Source organism: Mauremys reevesii, linkage group 1 (assembly GCF_016161935.1).
Source record: "Mauremys reevesii isolate NIE-2019 linkage group 1, ASM1616193v1, whole genome shotgun sequence".
In the NCBI taxonomy this organism is placed as follows: Eukaryota; Metazoa; Chordata; order Testudines; family Geoemydidae; genus Mauremys; species Mauremys reevesii.
The window spans coordinates 350,591,961-350,604,986 of record NC_052623.1 but is presented as its reverse complement, the minus strand read 5'-3'; the positions used below and the strand labels follow the sequence as shown (position 1 = coordinate 350,604,986).

The window sequence follows — 13,026 nt, the reverse complement described above, 5'->3', positions numbered from 1 at the left end:
AAATTAAGCTGGAAAGCAACGGTGATTTGTTAACCAGTGAAATACTGGATCTAGGAATCTGCCATACTTGTCCTTTGCCAATACTTCTATGCCTGGATAAGCGGGAGAACGCTGCAGCAGTTATGAATCATTTGTTCAAGTAAGAGAAAGTACTCAAGTACTTCTTAGAAAAAGCACAAATCTAGAAGTCTGGAGAAAACAGAGCAGTCCCAGAGGAGTGGAAAGTAGCACAGCAAAATCCCACACAGTGAACAGAACATGCTATTTGATATACTTGATTTATAAAGGAGACACAAACTATGAGGCTATCTTTTGTTACCCTTCTTTTCACTCCCATGTACCCCAGGAACCAATCACTACTTTGATAAAAACTGCATTACTGATGTTGCCAGCAGGCACATAAACACAACTTCCAGAAGTGTGTATTAGCAGCTATTACAAAGCAGGAGAGTTTAGCCCAGAAGGACAAAACTCTGGGCTGGGCTTGCCATCGTGCTACGTTGTTATTATGCCACCAAAGTCAAAGGAGTTACCCAAAGATTCTCTTTTTATTATGCCAGTATAAGTTTCACCTAGACAGAGCAAACGAACATAGAGCACAATACTGAGAGTCAGGAATTGCTGAGTTCTAACCATGGCTGTGCTCCAAGCTTGCTGTATAGGGCAAAGACACTTCAACTCTGCTACTCAAGCTCCCTCTGCACTCTAAATAAAGCTCTAAATAAGGGTTAATCTTAAATTTATTTGTAACAAATCTAGCCGCTGGGCCTCTGCTCCAAACATCAGAGCCTGTCTCCCACTCTCACCTCAGAGTCTTCCTGTAAGCTGACTCCTATTACAAAGCATATTGTCCCTACACCCATTCACAAAGCCACTGCCTTCATTCAAATCCCTCCCAAAATTTTATTTCTGCTGTGTTGCCCAACTAGGTAGGTTTAAAAAGAACAATCCACTAAATTTAACAAAATCCACCATAATGAAGATATGGCCTTGTTAACTAGTGAGTCTTACTGAAATCTTGTCCTTCCCTTAAACAAAAGAGAAGTTGGGAGGAGTGTATTACCTTCTCTTGTAGTGTTATAACAAGGGAAAATGTTAGTAAGTCTTGTCAAGCTTTGCTAACTCTTCTCACGCAGAGCATAATCATGTGTCCAGCAAGAGTCTACAAGGCATCATGCTTCATATACTAAATAGCTCCCCTTACATAATGCAAAACAAAAGCTATCACAATACAGCTGTGTATATTTTAATGTACATTATGGAAAGAGTTTATACATCAATAGGCTTTCCAGACAAGATGCTGCTTTGGATTCACTTACCATTTACAGCTTTTTCTATCAATTCTTCACAAGCATCAAAGTCTCCTTTCAGCACTAGTTTGTCATGCAGATCTGTCAACATTGGGTGCTCTAGCGCAATCTTGGTTTTCTTCTGCAGTGATTCAAAAGCCTCAGTGTAGTTGTGCTGGCGAAAATGCTTTAGACATAGACGAATGGCTTCCTGTTCACGGTACTACTGGAACACAAGAAAACCTATGAGAAGGGTAGATTTCCCTGGCTGGTACTAGCAGGAATTTCTTACAAATTTGTTGGGATGACAGGGAAGTGGAAGCTCTCATACATATTGCATATGTTAACTGTTCATAGCCTACAAATCTATACTAAACGTAATATAGTTTCCATGGCATCTGCCTCCCAAGGAGATGAGACAAAAACGTTGTGCTATTTCTTTAAGATGATTTAATTTTTTGATACAGTTACAAGATGTGATTGCACACTTCACCACAAAACCAAATCTTTAAAATCACTGCCATTCCTTCTCTCTCTCTTTGGTCTTACTGCTGCTGAATTCTACGCGAAAATGGAAAAAAGTGGAAAAAACCCTTCACTCCCAAAGTTATGCAAGCGTCATACAATCATAAATTATATAACAGAATACTTTAGAACAGTAAGTAGGTCACAGCTTCTCTAAGCCAAAGAGCATAAAGGAAGAGTATTAAACAGGAATATATACTATACACACACACAATGACCATTAGTCGCCATTACTTGAAAACAAAAACAAAAAGCATGAAAACCCATAGCCTCAAAAGCCCAGCTGTCTTGCATAACTGTATTTGGAAAAAACTGGTGTGCATGCCAAAACTAGCACTGCAGGCTATTCCCTCAGACCACCTCCTCATCTCATCCCCCAGTATATCAATGCTGCCCACCTGCCATCCAACAGTGCAGGATTTTGACACTAGGGTCTGGAGGAGATCCAGTGACTTACAGTAGCCAAAACTCAAAAAACAGCATGCAGCATCTGAACAAGCTACTGTTTTCGTTGTCAGTCAGAGAGGGGGAAGATATATCATCATTAGGACTGTCAAGCGAGTAAAAATATGAATCGCGATTAATCGCGCTGTTAAACAATAGAATACTATTTATATAAAAATTGAATGTTTTTCACGTTTTTAAATATATTGATTACAATTACAACACAGAATACAAAGGGATAGCTCAGTGGTTTAAGCATTGGCCTGCTAAACCCAGGGTTATAAGTTCAATCCTTGAAGGGGCCATTTAGGGACTTGGGGCAAAAATCTGTCTGCGGATTGGCCCTGCTTTGAGCAGGGGGTTGAGCTAGATGACCTCCTGAGGTCCCTTCCAACTCTGATATTCTATGTTTACTCACTTTATATTTATTTTTATTATAAATATTTGCACTGTAAAATTAAAATAGTATTTTTAATTCACTTAAGTACTGTAGTGCAATCTCTATCATGAAAGTTGAACTTACAAAAGTAGAATAATGTACAAAAATAACTGCATTCAAAAATAAAACAATGTAAAACTTTAGATCTTACAAGTCCATTCAGTCCTACTTCTTGTTCAGCCAATCACTAAAACAAGTTAGTTTACATTTGCAAAAGATAATGCTGCCTGCTTCTTGTTTACAGTGTCACATGAATGAGAGAACAGGCGTTTGCATAGCACTCTTGTAGCCGGCGTCACAAGATATTTACATGCCAGATGCGCTGAAGATTCATGTGTCTCTTGATCCTTCAACCACCATTCCAGAGGACATGAATCCATGCTGATGATGGGTTCTGCTCAATAGAAATCCAAAGCAGTGCGGACTGACGCATGTTCATTTTCATCATCTGAGTCAGATGCCACCAGCACAAGGCTGATTTTCATCTTTGACGATTCGGGTTCTGTAGTTTCCGCATCAGAGTGTTGTTCTTTTAAGACTCCTGAAAGCATGCTCCATACCTTGTCCCTCTCTGGTTTTGGAAGGCACTTCCAGATTCTTAAATCTTGGGTCTAATGCTGTAGCTAGCTTTAGAAATCTCACATTCTTTGCATTTTGTAAAATCTTCAGAGAAAGTGTTCTTAAAACGAACAACATGCTGGGTCATCATCCGAGACTGCTATAACATGAAATGTATGGAAGAATGCAGGTAAATCAAAGCAGAGGACATACCATTCCCCCCGTAAGGAGTTCAGTCACAAATTTAATTAACGCATCTTTTTTTTAAAACAAGCTTCATCAGCATGGAACCATGTCTTCTGGAATGGTGGTCAAAGCATGAAGGGGCATATGAATGTTTAGCATATCTGGCACGTAAATACCTTGCAATGCCGGCTACAAATGTGCCATGCGAATGTCTGTTCCACTTTTAAGTGACATTGTAAATAAAAAGTGGGCAGCATTATCTCCCATCAATGTAAACAAATTTGTTTCTCTTAGCCAGTGGCTGAACAAGAAGTAGGACTGAGTGGATTTGTAGGCTGTAAAGTTTTACATTGTTTTATTTTTGAGTGCAGTTATGTAACCAAAAAAAATAAATCTACATTTGTAAATTGTGTTTTCATGAGAGAGAGATTGCGCTATAGTATTTGTATGAGGTCAACTGAAAAATACCATTTCTTTTGTTGATCATTTTTACAGTGCAAATATTTGTAATAAAAATAATATAAAGTGAGCACTGTACCATTTGTATTCTGTGTTGTAACTGAAATCAATATATGCAAAAATGTAGAAAAGCACCCACAATATTTAATTAATTTCAATTGGCATTCTATTGTTTAACAGTGCAATCAAAACTGCAACTAATCGCAATTTTTCTAATCGTATGAGTTAACTGCGATTAATCGCCAGCCCTAATTATCATTAGCTTTAAATATGGTAATAGCAATAATTAGATGGAAGGAATTTAGGGTGACATTTTCCAAAGTGTGTAAGCAACTTAGCACACCCACTTTCATTGAACTTGTGCTCCCATCTCTCTTTAATGAGATTACAAGTTTGGTAGTAAGGCATCTGACTAAAGTACCACAGGACATTTTGATTAAAAAACTATAATACAAAATTAACATGGCACACATGAAGTGGATTAAAAGATGGCTAATTAACAGGTCTCAAAATGTAACAGTAAATGAGGACTCATCATAAACAGGTGCATTTCTAATTGGATCATGTAGGGATCAGTTCTTATCCCTACACTATTTAACACAACCTGGAAGAAAAGAAAATCAGAGAGAAAGTTTGCAGATGACACAAAAATTGGGGGAGTAGTAAATAATGGAGAACAGATCTCTGATAAAGAGCAATATGGCTCACTTAGTAAGCAGGGCACAAGCAAACAATGCAAGTTTTAATATGGCTAAATGTAAAAGTATACATCTAGGAACAGGAACATACGCCCATACTTACAAGATGGAAGATTCTATCCTGGGAAGCAGTGACTCTTAAAAGCTTTGAGAGCTGTGGTGGATAATCAACTGAACATGAGCTCCTGGTGTGATGCTGTGACTAAAGACCTAATAAAATCCTTGGAGACGTAAACAGGGGGATCTCAAGTAGGAGTAGAGAGGTTATTTTACCTCCTTATTTGGCAATGGTGCAACTTCTGCTGGAATACTCTGTCCAGTTTTGGTGCCCACATTTCAAGAAAGATATTGATAAATCAGAGAGGGTTTAGAGAAGAGCCATGAAAATGATTGAGGGGCTGGAGAACATGCTTTACAGTGAGACTCAAGGGAACAGTCTCTTTAGCTTAAAGACAAGGGTAAGTAGGGATTTAATCATAATCTATATGTGCCTTTATGGTGAACAAATATTTAATAATGGGCTGTTGAATCAAGCAGAGAAAAATCACAACATGTTCCAATGGCTAGAAGTTGAAATTAGACCAATTCAGATTATAAATAAAGGTGTGATTTTTTTTTAAACTCTCTGATTAACCATTGGAACAATTTACCAAGGGTCACAGTGGGTGCTCCATCACTGGATATTTTTTAATTCCAATTTAAATTACAGGTATGCTTTTGTTCAAAAAGTAATTATTTTGGTGAAGTCCTATGGCCTGAGTTATACAGGTCAGCCTAGAGATCACAATTGTTCCTTCTTACCTTGGAAGCTATGAATAAGTCACATGGGCACTTTTGAACATCCCATCGTTAGCCTTTATTATTGAGAAATATGCCAGCTTTATCGAATCTGATTTGGGTTTTATTCATTCACTATTAAAATTTCACCTTTTTGCCTCTTAAAATGTAGGTATCAAATATTGATAAATTTTATTTTAAACATATTTTCAGTAGGTGAAGTCAGTTTCTGTATTTTAGTATATGTTCAAAATGCCTAGAGTTGGATGAATTTTGAAATTTTGTGACAAAAGGTTTACAAGTAGAAAGAAAATATCTACAATAGTCATAAGTGCAGTGTTTATCATTCTTAATCCAAAATTATTTGCAACAGTCATCTGTGAACTGGTAGTTACCTGAAAATGTTGGGAGTGAATGTTATCTGTGACTTTAAAAATCAACTACCAGCACATATGTGAAAGAGATTAAGATGTGTGCTAACAAAAAACACAGAACACTTACTGGAATATGCAAATAAAGCAAGAAGATCAGCTTCACAATATAGCTGAATGTATGAAAAAACAACATAGAATCATAGAAGATTAGGGTTGGAAGAGACCTCAGGAGTCCATCTAGTCCAACCCCCTGCTCAAAGCAGGGCCTACCCCAACTAAACCATCAACTTAAAAACCTCTAAGGATGGAGATTCAACCACCTCTCTAGGTAACCCATTTCAATGCTTCACCATCCTCCCAGTGAAACAGTTTTTCCTAATATCCAACCTAGACCTCCCCCACTGCAACTTGAGACCATTACTCCTTGTTCTGTCATCTGCCACCACTGAGAACAGCCTAGCTCTATCCTCTTTGGAACCCCCTTTCAGGTAGCTGAAGGCTGCTATCAAATCTCCCCTCACTCTTCTGCAGACTAAATAAGCCCAGTTCCCTCAGCCTCTCCTCCTAAGTCATGTGCCCCAAACCCCTAATCATTTTTGTTGCCCTCCGCTGGACTCTCTCTCTAATTTGTCCACATCCTTTCTGTAGTGGGGGGGCCATTTCTGGACACAATACTCCAGATGTGGCTATATATACACACACACCATACAACATATACCATCTTGGTTTCTAAGAGTTATGATATTGTTTAGAACTTTAAAAGTGTTCACTTGTACATCAGTAAAGTCTACCTAGTTTTAAAGTGAAACCTATATAGAAAATTCCTAAATTACTCAAGTGATGGAAGGATAAAAAAGCAGACTGGAGCATATTCAACTCCCTAGTTTAGTCATAAGGCCAAATTCAACCCTGGTGTAACTCCACTGAGGGCATGAATACATTTGATGTATTTAGTCCATAAAGACTGAAATTAATGTTGGATGCTAATTTTGATGGTCAATATTTACAATGAAATGCCCCTAAGAGCATAAATGGTTATTTTAAAACACCAAGCAGAGTTCCAGCACGGCTTTTATTGGGAAAAGCTATGAGTACATTACACACTTTATATATTTCATTGTCTCCCACCTTTCATGTTGCTCATTTTCTTAGACTGCAAGATCTTTTATACATGGACAGTGACCACATCTTCACTGGTACAGCAACTAGTATAACAGGGCCCCATTCCTGGTTTGGTCTTTTGGGTACTATTATTAAGACTCTACTTAACTTGCAATATTTGTGGAAATCGTGGATTCCACAATATTAAGCTTCCATCGCAATTTTGTCAGTGGGGGCCCTCGCTCTCAGCCCTGGATGGCCAACAGCGGAAAAAAATAGCTGAAAAATATTAATGACCTTATTATTTGTGGTAATAAAGTCCATTAAGGTCCATTACTGCTTTCCTGCAATTTTCCATGGCTTGTCTGCAACTCAGCTGCAATTTTTTTTTTTGACAATCATCCCACAATTCAAGTAACACCTTAATCATTATATAAATACTAAAGACTATTTTTTACACCACTGTCAAGGTTCAAGTAGATGAGCCAGACTATATCTGTAGATTGGGTTTTAATAAACTTCTCATAATTAACAGAACAGGATAGGGAGACAAAAAAAGAAATCATATTAAAAACAGTCCACTGCAGCTAACCTTAAAGTTTAAGTAGTATCAAAAGTGTTCTACTATTCACTAGCAAATGCAGGAACGAGAACAGGAAGTATAGTCAAGCAAAAGCAAACTAGAAAAATGCTCTGATGTTGATGAGTGTGGTTAATTGAACCAGGAATTCTGAAGGGGAGTTTCTATTTTTTTTTTTTTAAATATAAAACTTCATTTAGAGTCCATAAAAGCAACAGGGTTTGAGGCTGACCTATCAAAGTAAAGTATTATAAAGATGTAATGGCAACATTGAGAATTCAAGAACCTAGTGACAGGAAAAAGGACAGATGAAAGAGGAGATGAAAAGTTGCATGGATTACTATTGGGATTGACCTTTATCAACCGTTATTGTTTTGGAAAAGAGACGAGGTCTGTGTGCACAAGTGCATGCACGCACACACACACACTTTGTTGAGGTTTTCTGTGTAAACTGCTCTCTTGTACACAAGACTTCAAATGATCAAATCTCACTATACTGACCAAAGACAAAAGTGTGTATGAAAACGTGTACATCTACACACACACACACACCCCTTGGTCAGTATGACAAGATTTGATATTACTCTATAAGAGAGCACTTTACATGGGAATGTATATTGAAAACCACCACCAAGATCCTTATATGTTTGAGTGTTTTGTCCTGGAACAACAACTTTTACTATGTTTGCATTATAGCAGTGTCCTAGAACAGCTCACGTAGTCCCTCTCCCACCATGCTGAAGCCTATGCCTACAATTGTCCTGGTATGTGTGAACCATGCTTCACTAGTGAAAACCAAATACAAAATACAAGTCCACCTACTTCAAATAACAAAGTGTTCAAGTGTATACAAGACCCTTTAAAGAAAGGGTAACATAGGGAAAAAAAAAGTTACTGGAAGCGGGTGTAAGGCAAAAAAAGATCACAATTTAACAAATGTGCCTCAGAAATTCCATAGACTCGCCGGTACACAATAAACTATACAAATTTAAAGCACAGGATCGTTTCAAAAAAGTCTGAATTTAAGCTTCCTTTATATATAATTTAAAAAAAGGAAAAACAAGCTTGTTTAAACAGTTGATATCTGCAGAACAGAAGAGAAACAGTGCAATTCCACAAGAGTAAGTTTTACAGTGTCCTGAGATTGTGTTTGCTTTGAGAGTGGTGCAGTCATTTAAAATGCAGGCCTACCTTGCTGTACCAGTTGAGGCAGGGTTGGACCACATCTGGATCATCAATGCCATTAAGTTCAACATACCAGATACTAAAATTGAAGCTGGGCCCCCATGATAACAGTGGAACTGGAGAGGGGGGGGGGAAAAGAAAGGTACATAAATGTCAAATACTTGTTAGATTATTGATCAAACCTACAACACTGTAGCGAAAGAATGCATTTTTAGCCCAAGAAAAATAATGATTTAACAAGAAAAAAATTCTCTTCCTTTACACACAAATTTTTGGTTATTGATTTTCTGTAAGGTTAGAAAATTTACCAGCCATACATCATATTAAGCTGTGCCTCAGAACAGCTTGCAGGGGAAAAAAAAGATGAAGACAGCAGATCTTTACAGACTATACCAGGGGTAGGCAACCCATGGCACGGGTGCCGAAGGCTGCACGCGAGCCGATTTTCAGTGGCACTCACACTGCCCGGGTCCTGGCCACCGGTCTGGGGGGTCTCTGCATTTTCATTTAATTTTAAATGAAGCTTCTTAAACATTTTGAAACCTTATTTACTTTACAATAGTTATTTACTAAACAATAGTTTAGTTATATATTATAGACTTATAGAAAGAGACCTTCTAAAAACGTTAAAATGTATTACTGGCACGTGAGACCTTAAATTAAAGTGAATAAATGAAGACTTGGCACACCACTGCTGAAAGGTTGCCGACCCCTGGACTAGACGCTTGCACACAGGTGGAGGAAAGTAGGGTCAGAATGCTGGAATCTGAATACAACAGCTCAAATGGCCAATGGGTTTTGACACTGATGGACATTACATGGGCAAACTGAGGGCAGTATGTGATATTTAAAGTGTGTGTAAAAGCAGCAAAGAATCCTGTGGCACCTTATAGACTAACAGACGTTTTGCAGCATGAGCTTTCGTGTGTGAATACCCACTTCGTCGGATGCAAGTAGTGGAAATTTCCAGGGGCAGGTATATATATGCAAGCAAGAAGCAAGCTAGACATAACGAGGTTAGTTCAATCAGGGAGGATGAGGCCCTGTTCTAGCAGTAGAGGTGTGAAAACCAAGGGAGGAGAAACTGGTTCTGTAGTTGGCAAGCCATTCACAGTCTTCGTTTAATCCTGAACTGATGGTGTCAAATTTGCAGATGAACTGAAGCTCAGCAGTTTCTCTTTGAAGTCTGGTCCTGAAGTTTTTTTGCTGTAGGATGGCCACCTTAAAATCTGCTATTGTGTGGCCAGGGAGGTTGAAGTGTTCTCCTACAGGTTTTTGTATATTGCCATTCCTAATATCTGATTTGTGTCCATTTATCCTTTTCCTTAGAGACTGTCCAGTTTGGCCGATGTACATAGCAGAGGGGCATTGCTGGCATATGATGGCGTATATTACATTGGTGGACGTGCAGGTGAATGAACCAGTGATGGTGTGGCTGATCTGGTTAGGTCCTGTGATGGTGTGACTGGTGTAGATATGTGCGCAGAGTTGGCATCGAGGTTTGTTGCATGGATTGGTTCCTGAGCTAGTGTTACTATGGTGCGGTGTGCAGTTACTGGTGAGAATATGCTTCAGGTTGGCAGATTGTCTGTGGGCGAGGACTGGCCTGCCACCCAAGGCCTGTGAAAGTGTGAGATCATTGTCCAGGATGGGTTGTAGATCCCTGATGATGCGTTGGAGGGGTTTTAGCTGGGAACTGTATGTGATGGCCAGTCCTGTTGGTTTCTTTCTTGGGTTTGTCTTGCAGTAGGAGGCTTCTGGGTACACGTCTGTACTACAGAACCAGTTTCTCCTCCCTTGGTTTTCACACCTCTACTGCTAGAACAGGGCCTCATCCTCCCTGATTGAACTAACCTCATTATCTCTAGCTTGCTTCTTGCTTGCATATATATACCTGCCCCTGGAAATTTCCACTACTTGCATCCAAAGAAGTGGGTATTCACCCACGAAAGCTCATGCTGCAAAACGTCTGTTAGTCTATAAGGTGCCACAGGATTCTTTGCTGCTTTTACAGATCCAGACTAACACGGCTACCCCTCTGATACTTGAAGTGTGTGGTTTATTTCATTTTTGCCAACAGTAGAAACGCCATCCCTGGTTAAGGAAGAGGATATCAGATTTGGGTTTTTTTACTTTACATGATTTGCAACATTGTCTTGGAAGGAAAACGTGTTGTGCTTTTTCCAGGTTCACAACTTTCATCCATACATTATTTCTATCTAATTGCAAATGAAACCGATTTGGCTTCCTGGTAGTTTCCTTCCACAACTGTGTACCTCTCTCCCTAAAACTCCCCCCATCAAATATTATTACTCTTTCCCACCCCATTTCTAACATCAGGGATGTCAGGTTAGCTGGCAGCCTGCTCAAGGCTCCTCTCGTGCCCTCACCCCATGTTTGGGCAAACACCCTGGAGTGACATAACTTCAATGGATGTGGCTTTTCCCTCAACAGCAGGCAGCGCTAGTAAGAACTACTACAGGGGTTCTCAAACTGGGGGTCGGGACCCCTCAGGGGGTTGCGAGCTGTCAACCTCCACCCCAAACCCCGCTTTGCCTCCAGCATTTATTATGGTGTTAAATATATTAAAATGTGTTTTTAATTTATAAGGGGGGGGTCACACTCAGAGGCTTGGTATGTGAAAGGGGTCACAAGTAAAAAAGTTTGAGAGCCACTGAACTACTACCATAGCAAGTCTATACCATGACATACTCCTGGGGGAATTCTGTGCCACTGCGCAATGCAGAATGTGCGCAGAGTTCTAGGTTTCCCCTACAGAACTGGGGCTGCAGACCCCCACTAAGGGCCTCTGGACTCTGCAGAGCCCAGCTTGCAGTGAGCAGAGTGCCCAGCATGGCAGGCATGGAGGCTCTGCATGCTCTGGCTACACGGCTTGATCCTCCTCCTTCTCCTCCCCCCAGGGACAGGAGAAGGTCTGGGAGACCCAGCTCTGGCAAAGGGTGAGGAAGGGCAGTCACACCACACCAGATACCCCAGCGGGACATTAAATAAGGTGGGGTGAGTAAAGGCTCTGGGGGTGCAGGTGTCTGGGCCAGAGTGCATCCCACAACGGGGCTCTGGAGGAGGAGGAGAGGGGAGCAGGTGTCTGGGCCAAAGAGTGCTCCGGGACTGGGCTTTGGGGGATGGAGGGATGTGGGTTTCTGGGCCGGGGCACGCCATGTGGCTGGGCTCTGGGGAAAGGAGAATGCAGATGTCTGGGCTCTGGAGGTGCCATACAACCCCCTCCAAAAACCCCTAACTGGAACTGAATTGTTGTAGGGGTTTCTTTAACTCTATACTGCTGGGGATTTTTTTTTTTTGTTATGGTGTTTCTGTTGACATACTTGTTGACAGGTATTTTGAAATAAATTACCAAAATAATTGGAGTGATTATAGTGTGTTATTTTGAAATATAGAATATGAAGAATTTTAAAATATTGTGCTCAGACATTTAAAATGTTGGTGCAAAATTTTCCCCAGGAGTACACTATGCTCAAGCCCACAGCAGTAGCGACCTGCCAATGAAGGTTAAGGAATAAATAGTACATGCATTTAGAAAACGTGAAGCACAACTCAAACAGTTATGGAACATGGAGAACGTCCTCCTTAATTTTAGAGGTACAATAAGATAGCTTTGGGATTTAAACTATTTGACAATATCCCTTTAAAAGTGAAAACAGCTATTAAAATGTTACACTTTAAGGAAAAATGACATGCTTTCTCTTAGTAATAGCAAAGGATGCCAAAATTCAGTGCAAAATTTTAACAGACGGTCTGTAGGCAGATCTAATACGAATAAAGTGTAATGCTGTAGATCTATAGCATTTAGCTGGGTTAACTATACAACACAAGCCAAGACAGAGGACTCTACACTGAAGTTGCAGCATAGACCTGAAACTATGGAGAGATACAGGAGGTACAGAAACTCCATCCCAACCGATCATACTAGTGAGTAAAGGTATCATTTTATTTTTCCAGTTACAATCCTAATATCCTCGGACCACTGGTGGTAATTAAAAAAAAGTGTCTTATTACACTCTTAAGAACAGGATATTGACACTGATGTCCTAGCCAAATTCCCATTGATAGTTACAATTGCACAACTAAATATCTATCTGTAGTTTAAACTGAAACTTCACTTCCTCTCCTAAATAGCTTAGTTTTAAAAAGTGTTTATTGGTAGATACACAAGCTCCATACAGGAAGCCAAATATACCAAGTCAACACAATATATTAGGTTTAGAGTTTGCTGGGAATTTTCTGTCCAAAATCATTGACTGAAAATGTATTTTCTGGAAATTTGACTTTTTTTTTTTCCTTCTTCCAGTTTTCCTCTAGGAAAAACTGAAACAAGATGTTTAATTTTGGCAGTTCGACACAAGTAAAACTATTCTGGTTTGCTGAACTGCAT

General features: G+C 39.6%; 1 protein-coding gene across 3 annotated transcripts in view; it reads right to left on the bottom strand.

Moving 5' to 3' along the window:
* MKLN1 (muskelin 1) overlaps nucleotides 1-13,026 on the bottom strand; it is a 172,611-nt gene that overhangs the window by 94,070 nt on the left and 65,515 nt on the right. For 2 of the 3 annotated variants that reach the window (XM_039519647.1, XM_039519648.1), the window contains exons 5-6: nucleotides 8,622-8,731; nucleotides 1,320-1,512 (exon numbers count right to left, since the gene is read on the bottom strand). In XM_039519647.1, coding sequence (XP_039375581.1) covers nucleotides 1,320-1,512; nucleotides 8,622-8,731 — 303 coding nt within the window. Of the gene's footprint in view, nucleotides 1-1,319; nucleotides 1,516-8,621; nucleotides 8,732-13,026 lie in introns of those variants that run through there. The other variant, XM_039519649.1, reaches the window with a different exon arrangement.